Genomic DNA, 26,503 nt, shown 5'->3' with positions numbered 1-26,503 from the left:
CAAGGTTTTTATTCAAGACTTTTCCTGGTATCCAGAAAAGACAATTCATGGCGTCCAATACTGGACTTATCGATTTTGAACACGTTCCTAGACATTCCAAAATTCAAAATGCTGACTTTACAACAGCTACTGCCTATGCTAGGCAGGAATGCTTGGTTAGTAACTCTAGACTTAAAAGAGGCATACCTGCATATCCCAGTAAGGGAATCATGCAGAAGATACCTCCGCTTCAAAGCAGGTTTTTTGCATTAGGAATTCTCTGCACTGCCCTTTGGCTTTTCTACTGCGCCCAGGGTCTTTACAAAGTGCCTGGCACCAGTAATTGCATTCTGCAGACAAAGAAGCATTCATATTTATCCGTATCTGGACGACTGCCTCATTCAAGCAGAGGACAAGGACACTCTTCTTCAACATCTGGCGTTTGTACAAAGGCTTCTAGCATGCCTAGGGTACACCATAAACAAAAAGAAATTACAACTGGTACCCTCTCAAATAATTACATTCCTGGGTGCAAGCTTGAATACAACTGCCCAGATGGCTTACCTCACGCCAGACAAAGGCAACTGACTACTTACTTCATACTGATGGCAACAAAAACCCAGTCTTCTGCAAGACAAATTCTGCAGGCTCTGGGCTTCATGGCATCCTGCATCCTACTAATTCCATATGCAAGACTGCATATGAGGGAACTTCAATGGTACCTAAAAAGTTTATGGAGTCAACATTCACACAGTCTGGAAACAATGATTCCTCTCATTCCCTGCCTGCAACAGGAGTTTCTTTGGTGGGAAAAGGCCTGTCACCAAAACATCGGACAGCCCTTCACTCTACCCCCTGCCAGCCAAACCTTAACAACAGATGCATCAGATGATGCCTGGGGGGCCCACATGGCAGGAAGATGCATTCAGGGCATAGGGGCACCAAAACAAATGCATCTACATATCAACCAGAAAGAGATGCTGGCTATTCAAAATGCCCTAACAGCCTTTAAGGACTTACTTCATCCAGGACAACTACTGATAAAGACGGACAACACCACAGTCATGTGGTATATAAACAAGAAAGGGGACACACACTCATACATACCCCCTTTGCAGATTAGCCATGGCACTGTGGGACACAGAGTTGACCTACCAAATACATCTTCAAGCTCAATTCCTGCCAGGAAAACAAAACACTCTGGCAGACGATTTAAGCAGAAACCTGATTGATCCTCACGAGTGGAAACTAAATCCACAAGTCTTCAGCATGATAACAGAGAAATGGGGGAGCCCAGACATAGATCTATTTGCCTCTCCTCAAAATTATCAATTGAAAAGATTCTGCACAAGGACTTATCACAGACAAGCATGGAAAGTGGACTCCCTATCCTTCAGTTGGAACAACCTATCAGTTTACGCCTTTCCTCCTCTGCCTCTTCTACCCAAGGTCCTCCTAAAATTCAAACAAGAGAAGCCAAAGATGATATTAATTGCCCCGGACTGGCCCCGCCAATACTGGTATCCAATCCTAAGGAACTTGTCTCAATACCCACCTTGGACCTTGCCTCAAAGACCACAACTACTGTCCCAGCAAAACAATCAGATCCTGCACAATCAACTACAGACTCTGAACCTGGCAGCGTGGCTAATCATGCAATCATACAGATGACACCTCTCAGTAAAGCTGTGATGGATGTCATTCTGGAAGCCAGAAAGCCTAGTACTAGAAAATCTTATGCTGACAAATGGAAGAGATTCTGTGCTTGGAATCAAGCACAAGGAACTGATACAGCAGAACCACATATTCCTCAGATACTACAATACTTAACTGAGATGCTTGACAAAGGCCTATCTTTCTCATCAATCAAAATCCATGCCTCTGCCATTTCGGCTCATTACAATACAGAGCCACCAATCTTTTCTCATCCTTTACTAAAGCAGTATCTTAGAGGAGCCAAAAATTTAAGGCCCCCTAGAAGATCACCATTACCAGCATTGGACCTCAATTATGTGTTGAAAAAGCTCACCCTGCCTCCATTTGAACCAGCTGCTAAGTTGATATAAAGTTCTTATCATGGAAGACAGCTCTGCTACTAGCAATTACTTCATCAAGAAGAGTTTCAGAGCTACAGGCCCTCATGGCTGTAGAGCCTTTTATCATATTTTACCCAGACAGGTTGTCTCTGAGGACAAATCCTACTTTTATGCCTAAGGTGGTTTCCAGTGTGGCTCTTAACCGAACAATTCATCTGCCAACTTTTTATCCAAATCCGCAAAGGAGAGAGAATTTTGCATTCCTTGGACGTACACAGACCGCTAAGATTCTACTTGAGCAGGACTAAAGCTCTAAGAAAAACGGAGCAATTACTAGTGTCATATGCTGCAGGATCAGAAGGAAAGGCTATTTTAAAGCAGACAATTTCAAAGTGGATAAGCCACTGCATCCGTTTCTGCTACTTACACCATGGTAAACCTGTGCCCAAGGGCATTAGGTCTCATTCCTAGAGCTGCAGCTACTTCAGCAGCCTTTCTCAGAGGAGTATCAACCAAAGACATTCTAGAGGCTACTACTTGGAGTTCTGTTCACACCTTTACAAAGCAATCTGAAGTAGTTAACTTAATTTGTGCAGCAACCTATGGGAATCGGATCCGACTTCGGATCCCAGCCAGCAGTTTTCAACAGCTTAGATCTGAGCTCCAAGCTCCTCCCCCTACCTATAATCCCCTGCCAACCCTGACTGACCTCAGATCTAGTTTGCCACGGTTTAACCAACAGCAGCTCGAGCTTGAGTTCCAGGCGTTTAGAGGTTTTGTGAGAAAAATTTTACTTTTTCTTTCTCTTTTCTACCCTACTTGGTTGTGAGTGCTTCCAGGTCCCTTTTTGACTTAAATCCTCTCTAGCTTAACTTTATTTTTTTTTTTTGTAATTAACCTCCCCCTTCCCTCGTGGTTCCATTAGGGTTGTGTGTGCGTGTTTGGGGCCTAACGTGTGTGGCTTTCCTCCTTTAATTAAAATGTCTGAGGCCCCAAAGCCTTTTTTTCTAAGTGCACCGAGTGTGGCCATAAGCTGTCCCCGGCGGATGGCCACACTCGGTGCGTGCTGTGCCTTGGGGTTGAGCACCTCTCTTCTGGGTGTTCCATTTGTGCGGCGTTTAACCCCAGGGCACTTAAGGACTGGAGGTCTAAGCTGATTCTGGCGGGTCTTCTGCCCCCGGATTCGGCTTCTACCTCCGGTCCTTCCGTGGCTCCCGCTGCGGCGGCTGCCACTCCTGCTTCCCTCCCCTCGGCCGGGACTCAACCTCCTGCCTTAGGCCCAGAGGAGAGGTAGGCTAGGAAAGAGAAAAGGCGGGAGAAACACCACAAGCGGTGGGCCGAGGCCTCCGCTTCGGCCCCCCCCCCCCGGCTAAGAAGTCTTCTCCCTCCAGGACTTCTGGCTCTCCTCCTTCTCAGATCCGGTCTCCTTGCTTTTCACCAGGTCCTGAGGAGGAGGAGACCCGATCTCCCTCGAGATCATTGAGGCGGCACTCCCGTCCCGTCTCGGTGCCCTCATCGAGATCGACCCGAAGCCTCACAGATGCAGATTTGGACCGGATGATGAGAAGATTCCTCCAGGCCCAACTGCAGATGGGAGTGCTCCTGCCTCCCGCCCCCCCCCCTCAGGGGGGGAGCTCGACCCCCTTCTTTGCCCCGATAGCTCCTTCTCCGTCCCGTTTCCTGGGCTCGGAGTCTTCGGAGCCAGGCAGCCTTGGAGCCGGGGATGTGTCGGCGCTGATAGTCTCGGGTACTTCGGCGCCGACACTTCCCTCAAGTCTGTCGGGTCCATTTTCATCGGATCCGAGCTGTCTGAGCCGAGGGATGAGCTTCGGATCCGGGGGTATCAGTATGCCTTAGGCTCCGTCCAGGTCGGAGCATGCTGGTCCCTCGGATCCGATCGCTTCGGCACCGGCCCCGATCCGTCCGTCGGATCCGAGTGAGGGTCTGCTTTCGGATCCTAGAGAGAGCAGCTCTCCTTCGGCGTTCGACGTGGTGGAGAGGGCTCTGTCGAGAGATTCCAGGCCCCCGGCCCTTGCCACGGCTCCACCCTGCACTCCCTCTCTGTTGGGCCCAACTTCCATCACCCGGCCCCAGGGACAGCCTGCTTTGACGTCCCAGGTCGTTCCTTTGGAACAAGACGTTGCTGGTGAGACCTCCTCGGACAGCCCCCCCCCCCGAGGAGGTTCCTCACAAGCAAAAGTGCAAGAGGAGGCACCTGGACTCCCCCCTCGAGTCCTTGACTGAGGACACGAATTTGTAGGAAGGAGAAGGCTCCCCAAGATCACCCCCCGAAGATGTCTCTTTTGGTGACATCATGGAGATGCTCAGGATAAGTGGGGGGTGGTCTGCCCCAAAGCCTACCTTGGACGAATCCGTGTTCCTGGAGGCGTTTGAAGCAGGCCCGTCTACCTCTTGGGTGTCCCCTCCGGCCGACCCCCAGGTAGATTTGATTACTACCAGGGCATGGAAGGAGCCGGACACTGTGGAGCCAGTCCCCAAGCGCCCGGATAAAATTCTTAGCCCCCCCCCCCTGACAAGTCCCATTGGAGTAAGGATCCCCCTGTAGATGCCATGTTGGTGGAGGTGGCCACCAAGAGGGAACTAGCTCAGGAGAGTCCCTCGGTCCACCCCCCCCCCCCCCGAGCAAGGAGTCTCAGTCGATGGACCGTTTGGGGAAGCAGGTTTTTAGTTCGGCTACCTTCTCTGTGAGGTCGCTGAACTACATGGCACATATGGAACATGTTCTTCGACTGCAGTGGGACCTTATCAAAGAGTACGCTGCGTCGCCCCCCGAGTCCATGTCGGCGGACAAACAGTTGCACTCCACCCGGATGGCCACTCTCCGATCTATATCAAACACCTCTATGTGGCTACTGTCCCATGCCATGGGAGGAGCCGCTAGAGCCAGTGGAGCAGGCCTCGTCTTGAGGTGTCAGGCCTGGCTCCGTCACTGTGATTTCGCGGAACCCTAAAGGCATCTTTCGCTAATGCCCCTTTTGATGGTTCTGCCCTTTTTGGCAAAACCATTCGCGATACTTTGGTCCAGAACGAGAAGACGTCTGCCATCGGAGTCCGCTTCTCTGCTCCCCAGAGGTCCTTCTCCAAGAACCAAAAGGGACAGAAGAAGATGTGGTTCCGGAAGTCGCAACAGTCCTGTCCCGCTCCGGACTCCCAGCCCTTCTGAGGCAGAGGAGGGCAGGGTGGACGCCACCCTAGAGGCAGAGGGGGCCCGAGGAACTTTGGATCCAGAGAACCTTTCTCGGACCAACCCATGCAACAACCCTGAGAGGTTGCCCGACTGCTCCACTCTGGAGGCAGTCGGGGGGGCATTTCTCTAAGCACCTAGCAGCTTGGGAGTCCATCACGACAGACCGACTGCTCCACTCTGGAGGCAGTCGGGGGGCATTTCTCGAAGCACCTAGCAGCTTGGGAGTCCATCACGACAGACCGCTGGGTGCTTCGCATCATATCCAGAGGATATCAGATCCCCTTCTCTCTTTACCCACGCAGCCCCAGATACCTCCGCGATGTCCCACCCACTGAGAGGGAGGCCACAGCAACGGAAATCTAACAGTTGCTGGAAAAAAGAGCCTTCCAACACGTCCCCCCAGACCAGTGCGGGTCGGGTTTTTACTCCAGGTTCTTCTTGGTGCCAAAAAAGACGGGGGACTTAAGACCAATCCTCGACCTCTCCCCCCTGAGCCTGTCAGTAAACAAAGAGAAATTCCGCATAGTCACCCTTCAATCCATTCTCCCCCTCTTGCGGGAGAACGACTGGATGTGCTCTATAGACCTCAAGGATGCATACTACCACATCCTGATGGACAAGCGATCCAGAAGGTTCCTCCGCTTCCGGCTAGGAGACAGTCATTACCAATTCAGGGTCCTCCCCTTTGGTCTCACCACAGCCCCCAGGGTGTTCACCAAAGTATTAGCGGTGATAGCGGTCCACCTGAGGCTCCAGGGAATTCAGGTTTTCCCATACCTGGATGACTGGCTCCTGACCGTCCCGACACAGCATCTACTCTGCACAGCCAGAAACTACTTTCTTCGTCTAGCTCCCCGGCTGGGGATCACTATCAACATAGAGAAGTCGTCTCTTGCCCCGTCTCAGACCATAGACTTCATAGGGGCCAGATTAAACACAAACAAGCTCCTAGCCTTTTTGACCACGGACCGGCTACGAATCCTGGGGCTACATGTGCGGGCCATTATACAATCCCCAGCTCCCCCTGCGGAATTGGTCCTGAGGGCTCTAGGTTCATTGGCGGCGGCAATCAATCTATTGCCAATGGCACATTTGAACATGAAGGTCTTACAATGGACCCTCCAAGTCCAGTGGTCCTTTCTTCAATATCCTGTCAGCCATCCCATTCCCCTCAGCAGGTCTTGCAAGAGGGCCCTCTTATGGTGGCTCCAATCTTCGGACCTCCAGGAAGGACGCCCCTTTTCTATGGCCCCTCCCCTAGCCACGGTGACCACGGACGCTTCCTGCCTCGGGGGGGGGGGGGCACTGTTCGGGCAGGACAGTCCAAGGCACGTGGGACCTCACGGAGACTTCATTGCATATCAATGTCCTAGAGATGAGGGCAGTGCTGTTGGCGTTGCAAGCACTTCAGGACCTTCTTCCTGTAGAAACGATTGCGATTCAGACGGACAACATGTCTGCTGTCTGGTACATCAACAAACAAGGGGGAACCAGGTCTTACCCACTCTGTCGAGAGGCCATGAGGGTGTGGGAATGGGCGATCTCCACCAACCGTTTTCTCATAGCAACGCACATTCCGGGGCGGTCCATCATCTTAGCGGACAGACTAAGTCGCACCATCCTGTTACCTTACGAGTGGTCTCTGAATCTCGAGGTAGCGAATCGGATTTTCGCCGAATGGGGTCAACCCTGTTGCGATCTCTTTGCCTCTCCCTCGAACACAAAATGTTGTGACTACTTTGCTCTCACCCCCCCCCCCCCCAGAAATCCCCGAGAGACGCTTTGGTGCATGCTTGGCCTCCTGGTCTACTTTATGCTTACCCTCCTCTTCCTCTGATGCTAAAGTTTCTGCAGAAAGTCAGTCAGTTGGGGAACAGGATAATCCTCATTGCCCCATTCTGGCCTCGTCAAGCCTGGTTCCCTTACCTTTTTTCTCATCTGGAGAATCCTCCTTGGATTCTGGATCCCCTTCCGGATCTAATATCCCACCCCCTAGATTTCCCAGTCCCGAACCTGGACAATCTCAAGCTCACAGCTTGGCTGCTCCAGTTCCACTCATAGCTAGGACTCCCGGTATCTCTTCCCCTGTTAAAGCTATCCTAGTAGCAGCGCACAAGCCTTGTACTAGAAAGATCTATAGTAGCAAATGGAAGCGTTTCTCCATTTGGGGGGAACGTCGAAATTTGGATCCTTTCACAGCTCCTTTGCCCACTGTATTAGACTTCCTGTCAGGGCTGTTTCGTCAGGGGGCTAGCTCCTCCACAGTCAAGGTTCAACTAGCAGCTATCTCTCATTATCACGTGAGAAATGAACTGGGCCCTTTGATCACCACGAAATTGTGTAAGACCTTTCTGAAGGGCACCTTTCTGCTCAGACCTCCAGTGAAGGATGTAGTCCCTCCTTGGGATTTAACGCTGGTGCTTCAGGCCTTGACAGCTCCCCCGTTTGAGCCTGCAGCTTCAGTAGATCTTAAATTCTTGTCATGGAAAACGGCCTTTCTTGTCGCTATCACCTCGGCTCGAAGGGTCTCTGAACTACAAGCCCTCTGTATAAAACCCCCATACTTGACTTTTCACAAGGATAGAGTATACCTCAGGACCAATCCCTCTTTTCTTCCCAAGATTGCATCTGAGTCGAATATTAATCAGTCCATTAACCTACCAGTCTTTTTTCCTAATTTCCAAAACAAAGGGGAATACAAATTACACTCACTGGATGTGCATAGACAACTTCGCTTCTACATCCACAGGACATCTGGTCATAGGCAATCTGACCAGTTGTTAGTCTCCTTTGCCAAATTTAACTTGGGTAAGTCTGTGTCTAAAGTCACGCTGTCTAGATGGATTTCACAGTGTATCCTTTTAGCATATGAAAGTTCTGGCAGGCCCGCACCTCAGGGAGTCCATGCCCACTCTACTCGATCTATGTCTACCTCTGCGGCCTTTAGAGCTAGAGTCTCTTTGGATGATATTTGCTTGGCAGCCACTTGGGCCTCATCTCATACCTTTATCAATCACTATAAATTGGACATTATCTCGGATCTAAGCTGTTGAAAACTGCCGGCTCGGATCCGAAGTCGGATCCGATTCCCATAGGTTGCTGACAAATGAAGTTTACCTACCCAGATGGAACGTTATGGTGAGTACATAACTTCTTATTACCATTTGCCTCTCTAAGTCCAGGTCAGGCTTTGCCACTGCAGTGCTGCAGGGCCTTTTAGCCACACCTAATGCTGTTTAGCTCCAGCCTCCCAACCATAGCTTTGGGATTCTACCCAAATGTAATGACTGCAACAGTGAAACACGAAGAACATAGTACAGTTGTGTACACTTACCATAAATGTAGATATTCGAGTGAATTCACTGTTGCAGTCCAGGTTACCCTCCCGCCATCCCCCTGTCATTCTACAGTTTATCTTTCCTTCTCTATCTTCTACAACCTATGTGGTGTATTTGCTTGTAGATGAAGGTAAAGTTTATATTGATGCATGTATATATATATATATATATATATATATATATATATATATAATATTGCTATCTTTTTGGGGGAACCTGACATTGGGGGCAAGAAAAACTAAGGAAAATGGCATCGGCTGCATATTTTATACCCCTGACGACCTGACGTCATGGAAGAGAAGACAGCAGCCAACGCAGGACCCAAGACTTTGGAATTCAGGCCGACTGAGGGCAACCTGCCAGCAGATTACCCAAATGTAATGACTGCAACAGTGAATACACTCGAACATCTACATTTATGGTAAGTATACACAACTGTGCTTTTCTCTTTGTAAGTGCAATTTAGTACTATTGCATGCTGAGTAAGAAAAAAGTACTTTTATCAATGTCTTTCTGTAATGAAGGCCAAAATACTAATTCTCTCACTCGCCTCTTGGTGGATGCAGAACATGGGTGACCACGATGCAAAATCTGGATGTACTCATGTTGTAAGGAAGCAGGAACAACAAATTTTGGACATTTGAATATAATGCTATCTTCCATCAACATTTCATCTCTGTAGGGAAAGTAGGTTTACACTTCAAATGGTACACTAAAGTGCTTTGACGGCCATCTAACATTAAAGTAGTGATTGAGCTTTTGCAAAATAGGATCAGTCTTTGTGTGATCTCTCAACTCATCAAGCCTTGTGGTAGAAAAATTATACACTGCCATCACATCCAAATCAAAACTCTCTGCGTCAAGCTGTTTCATTATATACCTGGGCGATCTGGATAAGGTATCAGCCAGATAGAGTAGTTTGCCTTTCGTATAGATCATTTTGAAGTTGTACTTTTGCAGTTTGAGCATCATTCTTTGTAATCTCACTGGAGCTGAATGCACAGACGTCTTTAGAATGGTGACTAGAGGTTGGTGGTCAGTTTCAGTTTGAATAGCTCGACCATAAATATAATCATGAAACTTGGGACATGCAAATACTATTGCCAAAAGCTCTTTCTCAGTTTGAGCATACTGTGTCTCATTTGGGTAAGTGTTCTAGATGCATAGGCTACTGATCTGCCCTCTTGAAGTATAACTGTGCCTAGAACAAAAGGGTAACTGGTTTGTTCACATCATAGTATCGTAATGTAGGTGGGGTGGCAATTTTATGCGTGAGGTCTTCAAACTCCTTCTGGTGCTGTTTGGACCATGACCATGCAACATTTTTGCGCGTTAGCTCTCGTAAAGATGCTGTCAGCTTACTGAAGTCTGGTATAAACTTGCCTAAATAACTGACCATGCCCAAGAAACCTTGTAGAGCTTGAACATTGTGCTGACATCTCAAGAATTTCTGCTTTCTTGGTTGGGTCTGGTTTCAAGCCAGTACTTGGTAAATAAATGACCTACATATGTAACTTCTGGGAATCTGAATTTGCACTTTATAGGATTGAGCTTCACATTCACTTCACGTGCTCTGTCTAGAACTTTCTTTAGGTTTCTGTCATGCTGTGCTTCACCATTGCCTCCAACCAGTAAATCATTTACTGTTATGGCACAAGGATAACTCGAATAAATTTGCTCCATTCACATTGAAAGGCTTCACTTGCAGAATTTATTCCAAATGGCATCCTTAGAAGTCTGTATCTGACAAATGGAGTACCAAAAGTGGTTAGTAATGAGGATTTGCAGTCAAGCGTCACTTGCCAAAATTAACTCTCTGCACCCAAACAGAAAAAAAAACTGTGGCATTTGGTATTAGGGCTGCAACCTCTTCGACTGTGCACATTGGATGAGGTGGTCTTTTCTACGCTTTGTTCAAGTCTCTTGGGTCAGTGTATTATTCTGATTTCATCTGAGCCTTTTTTGTGAGCTGCTACCATAGACGATACCCATTCAGTTGGTTCTGTAACTGGACAAATTATACCTTGCTGCACCATTTTATCCAACTTATCTTAACTTTATCCTGCATAGCTATCAGAACTCTTCTTACTGGTCTGACTGCTGGATTGACCCCTGAGTCTAACTTCATGGAATACACTACTGGAAGTTTGCCCAAGTTGTCATCGAAAACATCTGTATATTATGAGAAAATGGCTTTAAAAAATTAGAACTAGGAGATGCACTTAAGTGATGAACTTCTTTGAAAAAGAATCTGCTTTATTTTACCAAACTGTCTTTGAGACTCAGTAAAGACTGTACTGGTCTTCTGACTACATAGAATAACAAGTTGTAACAGTTCTTGGCCAAGTAACCCGAAAGCATCACTGAGCCTTCAGTTTGAATTTGTTCACCTCCGTAAGCAGCAAGTTTCACACTACTGGCCACATTGAGTTGCTCATTAGATGTTCTTCGTGTTTCCCTGTTGCAGTCATCATTTGGGTTATCCCTGCCAGGGTAGCCCTCAGTCTGCCTGAATACCAGAGGCATAGTATTTCTGCATCAGTTGTTGTCGCTCCAAGACTGACGTCAGGTCATCAGTGGTATAAAATCAGGCAGGTGACACCATTACATCAGTCTTTCTTGCTGAGAAGCCCAAAGCAGAAGCAGTTTGCACGAATGCCGGTCGACCGCTACCTGAGCTTTTCGTTTCCGAATTGAAGTTGAAGTCTTCTAAAGCTAAGTACCCTGTTGGGGATCCTTTTTTCTTGCTCTAACCGATGTCAGAAAAAGTTAACAATTGTCTCGCCTGTGGAAAGCAAATACCACACCGAGACTTTCATTCTTACTGCGTCACTTGTTTAGGCCCAGACCACGACGTCCCCCACTGTCGCTTTTGTCCATTGTTCAATGCCAGAACTATACGTCATTGGGCCCTTATTGTAGCTAGATATTTTTGCTCTCAGTTCTCGAATTCTGATATGGCTTCGGTAAGCCGTCTGAGAACAGATCTTCCGAAAAAACGTAAGGATAAAGACAGACGTCAGTCTGACAAAGGACACAGGTTCAAGACTGCCGACGATGCTTCTGTTAAGTTAGTAGTCAGTTCTCCGGTCCTCAGTGAGGAGCTTTCGCAGCCCCTGATGCCGGCTTCTGTGGATTCACAGACCGCTACCGAGATCCTTTTGGAGTTCAGTATGCCGAAAGACTTTTCTTCGACTAAGGATCGTGCGGATGTGTCTACCTTGGATGGGTCCGGAGCCACTGAGCAGGCACAAGCTTCCGAGGAAGTACTTTGCACTACCGATACTCGACACAGACCGACGATTTCTTTCGTGTCTACAGTTCTTTCGAAAACAACCGAGTTTCTAAGACCCAGGGTATGAACCACCCCCAAAAAACGACGACCCAAGCTCAGGCACCTGCTTCCTTGCCTCAGTCTCAAATGCTTAAAGTGGCGGAAGACCTTATCATGCTTATCAGGGGAAGCTAGGCTACCCCTTCCAAAAGAAAAAGAGACTTGTCCCCAGTAGTTTTATGTGAACAGGAGTCTGATGACTCTGATGCATCTAAATATGAAGATATGCAACCCCTCTCTGCTTATGAGGATTCTGATGCAGAGGAATCCATCCCTTCAGCCTCTCCACCTGAGGACTTTTCCTTTGAGGAAACCCTATATACTTTAAGGGAGCATTTCCAATGGGAATGTCAGGACTATCCTCAGTCAAAAAAGAAGCTCATAATGATTTTACACTTCCACCCCTCCCTCTGCCCACCTGCTCTTGCCCCTAGGAGGAAAACTCTCCTTCCACGCAAACAACTGGGCCACCATTACCAATGACCGCTGGGTCCCCAAAATAGTGTCCCAGGGATACAAATTTGATTTCCACACTCTGCCAACCCCAAAAGGGTTCCCAGATCTTCCCCCAAACTAGTGGTCAGAGGCCAAAAAGCAAGTCCTTTCCCTGCTCTTTATGAGGGCAATAGAGTATGTTCCTGCAGAACAGATAGGCCAAGGTTTGTACTCCAGACTCTACCTGGTACCCAGAAAAGAGGGCACAGTGCGCCCCATCCTCGATGTATCCGTTCTAACCACCTTTCTGGTGATACCAAAATTCAGAATGCTCACCCTCCAGCAGCTTCTACCTATGCTTTCCAAGGATGCTTGGTTAGCCACCCTAGACCTAAAAGAGGCCTACCTACACATCCCAGTCAGGGAATCATGCAGGAAATACTTACGTTTGAGGGCAGGATCACTGCACTTTCAATTCTCTGTGCTTCCCTTTGGCTTATCCACTGCTCCCAGAGTTTTCACAAAATGTCTGGCTCCCGCCATTGCTTTTTGCAGACAAAGAAATATTCAAATTTACCCATACTTAGACGACTGCCTGATTCAGGCAGACAGGAAAAGCTGCTAAAGCACCTGACCTTTGCAAAGGACATACTGACCTCCCTGGGGTATACTATCAATGAAAAGAAATCCAAACTAGTACCCACACAAAAATTGTATTCTTGGGAGAAAGCCTGAACACAGCATCCCAGATGCCATTCCTTACCCCAGAAAAACAATCCTACCCAACAGCCTACTTCTCTTAACTAGCCACCAGGACCCAGTTATCTGCAAGGAAAATCCTGCAAGCTCTAGAGTTCATGGCTTCTTGCATTCTACTCATTCCGTATGCCAGACTGCATATGAGGAAACTACAATGGTACCTAAAAAGCCTTTGGTGTCAGCACTCTCAAGACCTGGAAACTCTTATACCAATGATATTTTGTCTAAGGAAAGATTTTCTTTGGTGGTCAGCAGCATGCTACCACAAGGGACTTCCCTTCTCACAAGCCAACGCCGCCCAGACCTCACCACAGACGCATCAGACTATGCCTGGGATCAACACTGGATGGCAGGTGCATTCAGGGCCAATGGAGCCCAAATCAAACACATCTGCACATCAACCAAAAAGAGATATTAGCTGTTCATCATGCCCTGACAGCTTTCATACCCCTACTCTCCCCAGGGCCTCTGCTGATCAAAACGGACAACACCAGAGTGATGTGGTATATCAGCAAGCAGGGAGGGTCTCACTCTTATCCTCTGCCCAGGCTCGCCATGACCCTTTGGTGCACTGCCTCAGTCATGCAACTACACCTGTTAGCACAATTCCTGCCAGGCTCTCTAAACTCTCAGGCAGACATCTTAAGCAGAAACCTGCTGGACCCACATGAGTGGCAGCTAGACCAAAGAACCTTCACCCTTGTAACCCAGAAATGGGGCACCCCAAAGGTCGACCTCTTTGCCTCCCACTCCAGTCATCAGCTCAGCAAATTCTGCACCAGGGAACCTCACAGCAAGGCCTGGAAAGTAGATGCTCTATCCTTCCAGTGGGTAAACCTCTCGGTCTATGCATTTCCCCCCTCTACCACTCATTTCAAGGGTTCTGCTCAAAATAAGGGACGAAAACAAGAGGACAATCCTGATTGCCCCAGACTGGCCACCCCAGCACTGGTACCCCACTGCTGCACACCCTGTCACCCCTGCCACCATGACACCTACCTCAGATCCCAACACTCCTGACCCAGAGGAGTGGAGAATTCATGCATTCCCTATTGCAGGCCCTCAGTCTGGCAGCCTGGCTTATTCCCTGACCCCTCTCCTCAAGCTGCCAGTCTAAGCAAACAAGTTCTAGATGTTGTACGTGAGGCCAGATGCCCCAGCACTAGAAAGTCTTATGCTGACAAGTGGAAAAGGTTTTGCACCTGGATCCAGACTAAGGGAGCCGGAACAGCACAGCCCTCCCTACCTCTCATCCTGGATTACCTGGCAGACCTACTACACAGGGTTCTATCCTTCTCTTCTATTAAAATTCATGCCTCTGCCATCTCTGCTCATTTCAGCACAGAGCCACCTCCTTTCTCACACCCTTTCATCAAACAGTTCCTAAGAGGGGCTAGCAACTTGAGGCCACAGAGAAGAACTCCTACCCCAGCTTGGGACCTAAACTTTGTGTTGGAAAAGCTCACCCTGCCCCCCTTTGAACCTGCAGCTTCAGCAGAGTTAAAATTTCTCTCTTGGAAGACAGTCTTGCTTCTGGCCATCACTTCAGCTAGAAGAGTATCAGAGCTACCAGCACTTATGGCTACAGAGCCCTTAATCATTTTTCATGCTGACAGGGTCTCCCTCAGGACTAACCCATCCTTCATGCCAGAAGTGGTGTCCAGTGTGGTTCTCAACCAATCCATTCATTTGCCCACCTTTTTCCCTAACCCACAAAACAAGGGAGGAAGGAAGGATTCTGCACTCTCTAGATGTGCACAGACCACTCAGATTCTACTTAGACAGGACTAAATATTTTAGAAAAACTGATCAATTGCTAGTCAGCTTCACTGCAGGAGCAGAGGGCAAGTCCATATTCAAACAAACAATTTCCAAATGGCTAGCACACTGCATCCATTTCTGCTACAAACAGCACAGGAAACCTCTGCCCAAGGGGGTCAGGACACATTGTACCAGAGCAACCTCCACCTATGCAGCTTTTCTCAGAGGGGTCCCTACCAGGGACATCCTGGAGGCTGCAACATGGACATCTTTTCATACCTTCACCAAGCATTACCACCTGCCTATCTTCTACAAATCCAGGACAGGCTTTGCCCCTGCAGTCTTGCAGGGCATCCTAGCCAGCCCCCAATCTTCTTGACTGCCTCCACCCTTTTCTTCAGCTTTGGGAATCGACCCAAATGTGATAACTGCAACAGTGAAACACGAAGAACATAGTACAGTTGTGTACACTTGCCATAAATGTAGATGTTCGAGTGTATTTTACTATTGCAGTCCTGGTTTTCCTCCCTCCATCCCCCTTGTCTTATCTCTCTATCTCTTTCTCCTTACAAGAATTTGTGGTATTTACTTTCTACTGGTGATGTTCCTCCACCATAACCTAGATCCCTATTGGGGGCTTCTGACAGGGCAAGAAAAACTGATGTAATGGTATTTGCTGTCTGATTCTATACCACTGACGACCTGACGTCAGTCCTGGAGCGACAGCAACCGACGCAGAAATACTACGTCTCTGGTATTTGGGCTGACTGTGGGCTACCTTGACAGGGATAACCCAAATGTGATGACTGCAACGTTGAATACACTCGAACATCTACATTTATGGTAAGTGTACACAACTATACTTTCTCACTCTAGCAAATGTGTCTGCTGCTGTAACATTACACTTTTAACCGGTATCTACTTTAAGCTCTCTGGATTTACCATTGATCCGGACTGTACAGAACACTTAGCTTTTTGCCAATAAATTCACTGAATCTACTCTTTCACCAATTACAGATACACCATCCAGATAGAAAGCTGACTGCTGTGTCTCTACTTGATCAACCTGCTTTTTGTGTGACCTTTCGTTACAACTGCGTGAGGTTTACCTGATTTGCAAACTTTTTGCAAATGGTTTACTTTTTTACACTTATGACATTGATGTTCGAATGCTAAACATTTCTCTCTTTTAGACTCGTGATTTGCACTTCAGTTGCAGCAGTTAATAAAGCAGGACTTGGGTTTTGCTGATTCATGCTTGTACTATACCGAGGGACCTGCTACTTTAACTGAACTGATCTGAGAACTTGCTGGAAAACTGAGTGGTTTCCTTGATGAGCCAGCAGGGGTTGTGGCTGCCATGTGCTTAGTAGGCCTATTTCTGTTTGCCACGTGCTGCATGCTGTCTACATTTGCTCTGGAGCCTGCTGAAACCATGTTCTAGCCACTTGCAAGCATACTTGTGTGTTTTTCTGTCACTTCATGGATTTAGCAAATCTCTATGGCTTTACTCAACAGTAAATCACTGTCACGAAGCAAGATCTTTCTCACAGCAGCACTGTTAATACCACACATGAGCTTGTCCTTTATTAACTCATCTTTTAAGTCACCAAACCAACACATTTTAGCCTTATTTCTTGGATCAGTTATGTAAGCTACAAAAGTTTCTCCTGGTTTCTGATCTCTCATGTAAAACAAATGCCTCTCTAGTGTAATATTTGTCTGGGGGTTACACATGTCTCTGAACTTGCACTTCAAACACTCGGGATCTTCCCTTGACTCAGATCATACAACAATATGACAGTTTTCACCTTCTCCTTCATATACTGCCGGTGCATACACAAATGAATGCTCTCTTTCCTTGGCCTCTGACCCAGCTAAATTTAGCAAAATGAATGCCTTGGTGCATGAATCTTTATCCGAATAAGCTGCTTGTATAAAAATATTGTACTCTTACTCAAATATTCTTCAATTCTCTGCAATATTCTGATCAAATACAAGTGGTAAGGGCTTTCGTAATCTGTCTGCCATATTAACACATACCAGTGAAGGGTTTTGCAAATAAGCACGAGCATGTGCACATGTGCCAGCAATTTATGCCAATACTTGTAACTTTGCTCAATAGCACAGCGAGCCTCTGTGTAACTGAATTTTGCGAAATAAGTGTCTCTCTCGGGCACTGTAATACTTTTGAAATTACTGTATTGCATGAAATTACTTCTTACAGTATAAGAAACGTATCAAATAACTACACAATGCAAACCTCTGTGTAACTGGACTTTGCAAAATAAGTTTCTATGGCACTGTGATACTTTTGAACTTATTGTATTGCTAAAGTAACTTATAATTTTAAGCTGTACTTCAAATAACTGTATGATGCGAATGAACTTGGCAGTAGAAGCTCGGAGTCAGTAACATTTCAAAGTAATGGCACTTTGCAAATTAATTGTACACAACACTGAAACTTCCCCAAAATGTCGGTGTCTTTCTAGGCAATTCTCTACAGTGCAAGGAACACTATGTAATGGCGGTACTTTGCAAATAGACACGCCCAGCACAAGAAACTTTTTCAGAATGGCTATACTTTGACTGCACTTCACGAAATAGTTGCACTTTGCACACAAACTCTTCAGAATACATGCACAGTAATAAGCACACACTGTAAGCACTTTTACTCACTTTGAGATACTCCAAATAACTTTAGTTATGCCCTTGATAGAATCCAAAGTTGTAGTTATGCCAGAGCACAGCACTTTGTCAAAAAACATGCAGTCGCCTTGCTTTATTTACGCTTAATGTGCCTCTTTTTTGGCCTTATTATGTTTGTTTTGCTTATTTAATCTCTTTTTATGCCCATTGTACTTTTCTTGTGCTCATTTTACTCTAAACATGCCCGTTTTGCCTTAAACATACTCTTTTTGCCTTTAAACATGCTCATTTTACTTTTCTGTTAATCGTTTCATCAAACACTTTTACTTTAAACATTTCCCTTGATTAATAAGCCTTTTGTGTCTCCCGCCCTTTTAATGCCCCGTTTTGTCCTGTTTATGAAACATAGTTTGTGCGTATTCTCATTACCTTTGCTTCTTTTCTGGCTCTCTTTCGTGCTCCTTTATCTTAGTTTACCTTCACTGTCATCTCTGCACCTCATGGCTCCAAATCTTATTCTCTCTGATCCCGGTTCTGACACCGTGTCACTCTCCTACTTTGGACAAAATAGAAGAGTCTTTGTGGGTTCTGTTCAAGCAGTTTATTTTATACAAACACATCACTATAGAAGTTTACTGACTTTAACTTAAGTAACTTGTATACAAACTAACTGCTGTAATCATACATGCGTACTCCCTGGCTGCACTCTTAAAATTGCACTAGGACTGGCATGTGCTTGATATTTGTATGTGCATTCTTAGTCTTTGATGTGCTTCTTAAAGATACAGCACATAGCATTTGCACTTTGATCTACATCTGGTAAACTGAGTGCAAACCCACACAAATGCAAGACTTTATGTACAGGCAGATTTAAACCGTTTTAACACAATTACCAGTGGAAAGCCCCAAGCTGAGCCTTTCTCCAGCAGTACCCAACCCAGATGAGTCCTGAGCTACACACTTCTGCCGTAAAGGTGCAGGGAGGCCCTCTTAATGTAAGATGGCTGTTTTAAGAACACAGTGATAACAGTCTAGATTCAGTGGGTCTGAATCTAGCCTATGCTATGTAAGGCAATGAAACACAATTTCTAGAGAAGGGGGAGTAAAGGAGAGCCACTTAAAGGTCATAGTGAGCTTGTTTAGTAGTGTACTGATAGATGACCTGCAGTGTTACCACCCTCTGCACGAACTGGCTTCTGTTCAAGCAGCTGTGAACAATGGGAGACTATGGCGAGAGTTTCCTATAGAGGATTTTAAACCGGAGAGGGTTGCTTATATGCAAGCACAGGGACTGCATTTGAGGGAGGCTTTTATACCAACAGGATGAAAGACTTTCCTAAAGTTAAACCCTCAGGCCAATCATATGAAAACACAGTAAGCTATCGACCAGTAGTTCCCACGTTGGATGGGTTGAACTTAGCTCTTTACTCCCACCAGAATGTAAAAGAACCATCCCAATGTAAAACAAACTGGCTTTGACCTCAAGTGCAGTACAGATGCTGTAGAACAGAACTAAGAATTCCTGCAATATCAGGAGTTCTTGGATACAAGTTCACTAACCCTGAGAAATGTTCTCAACACACAAACTTTGAAAAACTTAGAAATATTTTAGCAGACTCAGAACAGCTTTTGCAGAATGCAGTACAGTAACAAACAGGTGAGTTTCTTTAACAAGTGCAGGCTGAAAAGCAGTGATAAATTCATCCGAATAAATGCAGCACAGAAGTGTTAAATATCACTGAAACAGAGCAGGTGCAAAACATAAAGTTTTATCAGCTTTGTAGGTCCAGGTGGTTTTAGAAGTAATCCAAGTCTTGTAGTCACAAGTGTCCAAGCCAGGCACAAGGACACTGAATAAATGAGCCTTAATATTATGTGGTGCAATGCTGTAAAGCCTAAAAAGCACATATATATTGGGTCTTGGCATGTAACACTGCTAACACTATCACTGTCCTTTTGTTTTCAGCAAGAGGTGGCCTTCTCTTGACATTTAACAGTTTATTTTCTATCTTCTTGAGTAGGGCACTAAGTATGGACTTCCAGCATACTAGGGGTTCAGTGTTATTCAGTGTGGTAGTCATAGTTTGAGTACTTAAAGTTCAGGGAGCTAGCCTTTATAGCTGACCATTTGATGTCTGCTGCTGCTTGTAGTTTTGGTGATTCACTTAGTGTGTTTGGAAGTAAACAGAGTTCTTAGTAACTCGTACAAGAACAGGTATGCGAGAAACAGTAAATACTATAGAAGTTATCATTTTTATTTATTTATTGTATATATTTTTTATCAGAATGTGTTACTTGACTGGGCTGTACATTGTATCTCTTTTTCTCTTTCCCAGTGCCTTGTTAAGATATGGGGGAAATCTCTCCTTACAAAGTGCCATGAGTGTTCGATTCAATGGAAATGGAACTCAGTTGTTGGCTTTACGTCGCCGTCTTCCTCCTGTTCTCTATGACATCCACAGCAGACTACCTGTCTTCCAGTTTGATAATCAAGGCTATTTTAATTCTTGTACCATGAAGAGCTGTTGCTTTGCAGGAGACCATGATCAGGTAGGTTGACTGTACAATCTACTTTTCCATTCTGCATTAAGTGATAAATGTAACACGAGGTAGAATTATTGGGCTCAGAACTGAGATGCATCTTTTTTCCCTTTATTTCTTTAACAAGGATGAAGTCATATTTCCTTTTTTTTCTAAAGGAACCTTTTATTTAGAGTTTTTTTTTTTTTACTATTCAAAAGTTAATATTTTTTCTGTGTGTTAATTTTCAGTACCTGTTATATTCATTTTAGGGCCAATTCCAGCAACAAACAGTCCTGGATGGGATAATAGTCAATTTGACTGATAGACTTAGAGCCTAGTGGCAACTGTAAATTCATCTACCCACATCTTTGAAATATGGGAAAAGGCAGAAGCCTCCATGAAATCCACATGGACAGAATGAGTGCCGATGGAGACAAGGTTGCCCAGCTAAGAATCAAACTGGAGAACTAAGTGCTGTGACAATAATGTTAATGGCTGACATATGCTTTTCTTTTTCTTGTTATTATTCATTTTTTTATAGCCTTTTTTTACAGTGGCTTACAGAAATGTTTCATGCATGCAGGCTGACTTGGCTTCTTGAACATTTGTTTGTTTGTAAACACCAATGCAATTATTAGCAGTGACTTTATCTGTAATCCCTTAGCAGTCATTCAGAAGCAACACTTCTAAGAATTCCTTGCACTTCATGATTGATAATTGGCATTCTGATAGTACTCATCTCTTGAATCAAGGTTGCACCTTGGCTAGCCACCTTGTTAAAATTTACTGATCATTCCTCTTAAGTAATTTAAACTTCATAACTGATTATTCTTGTTTGTTTTTTTCTCTGTTCTTACTTAAAGATAAGTATTCTGGTCTCGAGTGTACGATCAACAGTATTTCATGTCTGCATATGATCAAATTACGTTCAAGCTTTTTGAACGATAAGTTGAAAAGTGTGTTCTTTAATCTTCTGATTTACTTCTTTGCAGATTTGTTTAAACTAGTGCAGACAAGAAGGTGTAGTGTGAACCAGTTTAATGTAGCACTATACATTCAAAGTAACCCTTGAAGGGCTGTTTGCTGTGGATAATTCCTGCAGTTTCCTTGTCTTGTGTATCCAACTTGGCAGGTCTTTTAGTCTGTAACTCGTGCTCATGGGTCCCTATGTTTCCTGTTACTAGTCGAGAACACAACAGAATTCTGCATTCCTTATTTCGCTTGTGACTTGTGATCAGTTTGTACTTCAGTTCTGAAGTACGTAATTAGAATATTCTCAGATTAGGTGCATAAAACACACATCAAAGTCCACTTGCAGTCACCACTCTACCAGGACCTACACTGGCAATGCTGGATCGCACCTCCAAGTGTGAAACTGTGTTGTGTCAGAGGGATGAAGTTTTGAAGAGTGTCATTAGTGCCAGAGCTTCAACCCTGCCAACTGAAAGGGAAGCCAAGATAAGCTGGAGTCCTGCCAGACTATGCAAGATGGCACCCTTGGACCATGGTTTGTGGTGGAAAGGAAAGTTCCTTGCTTCATCCTAGGCCAGAATTTGAGTGAGAGGAGAAGGTAAGGTAATTTGAGACCAAGCATAGGCCAAGAATTTTCTCCCTTCCAAATGTGTCTCTGTGTAATGGTCTTAATCTACTCACTTATTTTGTGCTGTCCCTTAAGTAACAAGAATAATTTCACATTTGTTTCCATAAATCTTCAGTGGTGCAGGAAGGGCATTCCACCAACAATGACCTTTGGAAGCGAATCTCAGAGTTCCAGTACTGTTCAAACATGTGTATCATTCAAAAAGGAGTAGTCTGCTGGGCAGGGAACTGGAACACAGTTTGCCCCCCCCAGGCTCACCACGGTTTTCACTTTATTCGTGTCCCCTCTGCAGGCAGGGTAATTCAGTCCTCTTCCAGTGGAATGGGAATGACTGATGTGCACACTCTGCTCCATCTTCCTAGTTCTCTATGTACTTGTTTTCTTATAGGTTTCAGTCTTTTTCAACAACTGACATTTTTTTGGGTCTAAGAATTTTTTCTATTGTATTAAAGAAATTAGTTATGCTCCTGTACATGTGTGAGATTTGCTTCAGTTCATTGATTCACAGTGTCTTAAAAAGCATTGGAAACTTAATCTCTGTTTCTGTAGGGGGCAAGTTTTCCAAGGTAGGGGTACAGATTTTGTCAGGTGTAAAGGGGATTGATATTACAAGGTCTGCTGTCTCTTGCAATACCTTGGGATGGGTTTAAAAAAAAGTTTTCTGAACTTCCTCAAACCCATGTTACCTTTGCGTTAAGACATTCTATATCAATACTAATGGAGTTACAGAAGGGGTTGTTATGCCTGCTGAATGGCGCACAGCAACGATTATCCCACTCCACTAGGGGGGAGCCACCACGGACCCCAGGAACTACTACCCCATTAGCCTGACGAGCCTGGTCTGCAAGGCCATGGAACGTATCATCATGGAACTTATAAACAAAGACATTGGTAATCTCCAAACTCTGGATCCCACCCAGTTCGGGTTTGTAAAAGGCAGATCATGTCTTCTAAACCTGATAGACTTCTTTGAAGCAGTCACCAAAGCCGTAGACAAGGGTAAGGTGGTTCACACAGCCTGTCTAGATCTTGCCAAGGCTTTCGACACCATCCCCCACTCTGGAATTCTGGACAAAACTCACTAAACTAGGTATAAATCCCTGTGTCACAAGCTGGGTTGCCAACTGGCTCACTGACAGAACCCACACTGTGAAAGTAGCAGACTCCAAATCCGACTTCAGACCAGTGACAAGTGGAGTACCACAGGGTTCAGTCCTGGGTCCTCTCCTGTTTGGTATCTACTTCTCTGAAGTACAGGCTAACACAGAAGGTCTTTGGCTAACAAAGTTTGCAGATGACTGCAAACTAGGAGCCATAATCGAAACTCCTAACGATGTGGACATCCTACAAAAGGGCCTCACTGAGACAGATGCCTGGTGTCAAAGCCATGGCTAAAAAGTGTATTGTCATCCCCTTTGGTAAAAACTCTGTACCCATGAACTACAACATAGGCGGTAGTATACTTAACACCGAAAGTGTGATAAGAGACCTTGGGACACAGGTGGACAGTAGTCTCTCCTTTGATAATAACATCGCCACAGTAGTCAGGAAATCCTTCTACGTGGCACACCTCATCATAAAAGGTTTCTCATCCAGAAAAAAAGAGGCCATTGTGTCCCTCTACTCATCACTCATTAGACCCATTATAGAGTGCAAACGCCCCTTTTGGTATGTACCTCACAAGACATCTACAACAACTGGAAAGGCCGCAGAAATACCTCACAAAGAGGATTACCGGCCTCAAACAGATGCCCTACGCAGACCGTCTCAAAAAAGTCCAGCTTTACTCCGTCGCATATCGCCTACTCAGAGGTTATCTCTGCCTAACATGCAAAGCTATGTCAAACCCAGAGCTGTTGGACATGCTCCACTTAAAGAAATCCCAATCCCTCCGAGCTACACGCTCTAGGGACCTAAACCTTGTCACCACAATAAACAGAACATGCCGGAGGGATAGATTCCTGTCCCAGAGACTTCCCATACTCTGGAATAAACTACCTATCTATATCAAACAAAGCTCCTCATTAGCACTCTTCAAGAAAAATCTTGATGATTGGGTGGGAAATAGGAAATTCACCCTGGGGATCACCTGTGGCTCTGCTCGACAGTGGCACAGGAAAATAATTTTCCTGGGTGGCAAAAGCCAGGGTACCTTTTTGGCTGGGCTTGTATAGGCCCCAGGGCCAATAGCCTAGTACCTACCTATGAAGCTAAAAGCCAAAACACAGGACGTAATGACCTTCCCCTTGAAGCTTATACTTAAGGAGATGGGAATTTGAGTTGTGTTGTCCACATTATGGCATGCCCACTTTAATGGTGCAAGGTAGCTACTTCTGTAATACCGAAAACATATAAGGATTCAGTCTACCCAGGTTCCTTCAGGTGTATATTATTTTTATTTATTTATTTTATTTTACATTTGTTGACTGGGCTAGTCTAGCTGGATATATGTCCATTTTCAGTAGAGGCCCGGGGAGAAAAGCTCCACACAATTCAAATAAAGTTCACATTTACAAAAGTACATATTTAGAATGCAAATACATTTTCTTGAACAGAGAAGAGAAATAATAAGAGGTTGCAAATTTATAAAGTGTGTAACGAAGGTTACACATATTTGAATAGACTTAGTATAGTTGATAAGAAGTTACATTTAAATGGAATTTGAGTTGTGTTGTCCACATTATGGCATGCCCACTTTAATGGTGCCAAGGTAGCTACTTCTGTAATATCGAAAACATGTAAGGATTCAGTCTACCCAGGTTCCTTCAGGTGTATATTAGTTCTGAATCATGACAACAGACTTTCATATGATTGTTACTGCCACCAGGTTAACAAAGTATCTGTACAACATTATCCATTCAAATGAATATAGTTTTATATCTGGCTGTACCACATTTGATGATTGTTAAAGACTTTTCTACTTCTTAGTAATGCATACAAATTATGACGCCCCATTCGGCTAGCCACTTCAGATGCTTTAAAGGCACACAATATGATCAGTTGACAGTTTATTTTTGGGCTGTGCAGAGGAATGTGGCTCACTCAGCTGTATATTGCTGTAATTCAAAACCTGTATGCAGGATCCACTGCAAGTGTTTAGTAAGACGGTAGCCTCTCCCCTTCTATCTCTTTACCTAGTGGTATGAGACAGTGGTGCTCCTTCTCTCCACTTTTATTTTCAGTTTACCTTGAACCCCTGGTGGTGAAATTGTGATGCTGTTCATTTGAGGGCTGCTTACTGAAAGACATAGAATGTAAATTGCCTGTCTACCAGATGACCTACTACTGTACCTGTTTGATCCGGAATAAGTGATTCTGAGTAAGTGAACTGTTTGGAACTGGTCTGGCATAGGGTATTTGGCTAGGAGCTCAGGGATAAGGGTGATTGGTCAAATCCAGTGTTTCTATTGAGAAAGAATTGTTTTGACTCGAAAGCTTTGTGTTTGCATTTTACTGTTTGTATCAATAACAGTTAAGTCCTTACTTGCTTTTTTTTCTTTAGCATTTCTATTTTTACTTTCGTTTTTGTGGTACTAAGCCCAGAATTTGTGCTTGTGTTTGTGCGTCGCGAACTGCCACTACGCTGTTTTAACCCTTTGCAAGGTATCTCCGCTGCAGTTTTTCCCTTACCAGCACTCCTGTGTAAGTGAGACCTTCCCTTGCAACTACTGTATTGATTTTTATGCAGCCGTACATTCATACCTGTAGGTACTCTCCTCAGATAGTACCCACTCTACTACCCCGACTTTTCTTCCACAGATTCTGACAACCATGTACATTCATACCTGTAGGTACTCTCCTCAGATAGTACCCACTCTTCTACCCCGACTTTTCTTCCACAGATTCTGACAACCATGGACAGACAATTTCCTATGGTTTCTCCTGCTAGTCTCGTTGATATGGGCATCCTGAGACAGTGTAGCAACTGCGTCATGTACACAGCCCTCTACTACTACTACCACCTAGGAACACAATATGTGAGAGATGCAATTACATTAAGAACTTAGAATCCTTGCTGTCTCAATCACAAGCCAGCACATCTAGCACTGAGAAAGTTGTCTGCACAAACACCACACCTCTAACACCACCCACACCTGTGCAACACACGCTCACATATGCAGAGGTTCTCAACAAAAACATACCTAAACAAAAGAGAGCTCTGAGTCACACCTCTCAACTGTACAGATTTTTGGCTCATATTTTTGGTCTGTTCCTCATAAAATCTGTGTTTTTCTGACAAATTACTGGGATGATCTAAGGGCTGAAGTCACTAAATAATGAAATGCATTTGAGTTTCAAACTTCAAATCCTTCAGAAAATGTATGTTAAAACAAATCCTGTTACTCTAGCAAATTTCTAAGCTTATAAGAGTAATATTTAAAATATGTCCCTATTTTTGGGCCTTTGTCCTCCCATTTTGTCAGTCTTTGTCCAGATGTCTTGCACTGAGTGGTTGAGAGGTATGCAGTTTGAGTCAAAAACATTCACGCACATCAGAACCCAGAGCACCAAGCATCACATATAGTACACACGCCTGTGTTTCTCAGCCTCTAAGCCCCAACCTCAAACCCAGCATACTAGTCATAGGAGACTCTATAGTGAGATGCACAGATGTGCCCCTCACCAGGCTAGCAAGGAGAAAGTCAAGGTAAGTTGCTTGTCAGGTGCTAGAATCCACCATATCATGCATGCACTCAAGTCTCTCAACAACAGGTACTGTTATGACTCTGTCTTAGTTCATACTGGTGTGAATCATTTGAGACATACCTATCTGGACTATATGAAGAGAGACATGATTGAGCTCGCTGATTGTGTCCCAGGCAGGTATGTCCCCAGCCTTAAGCAGCATCCTACTGTCACCCAGAATGATGCCTCACTACA

General features: G+C 45.1%; 1 protein-coding gene across 1 annotated transcript in view; it reads left to right on the top strand.

Moving 5' to 3' along the window:
* Positions 1–26,503, top strand: part of DCAF5 (DDB1 and CUL4 associated factor 5) — a 686,846-nt gene that overhangs the window by 428,472 nt on the left and 231,871 nt on the right. The window contains exon 6 of the mRNA XM_044073987.1: positions 19,836–20,049. Within this exon, the coding sequence (XP_043929922.1) occupies positions 19,836–20,049 (214 nt within the window). The remainder of the gene's footprint in view (positions 1–19,835; positions 20,050–26,503) is intronic.

The sequence above is a fragment of the Protopterus annectens genome, chromosome 6.part0 (assembly GCF_019279795.1).
Source record: "Protopterus annectens isolate FY-2018-M chromosome 6.part0, PAN1.0, whole genome shotgun sequence".
NCBI classification, from domain to species: Eukaryota; Metazoa; Chordata; order Ceratodontiformes; family Protopteridae; genus Protopterus; species Protopterus annectens.
Note: the sequence above shows the minus strand (reverse complement) of the source record. Positions and strands in the feature narration are given on the sequence as shown.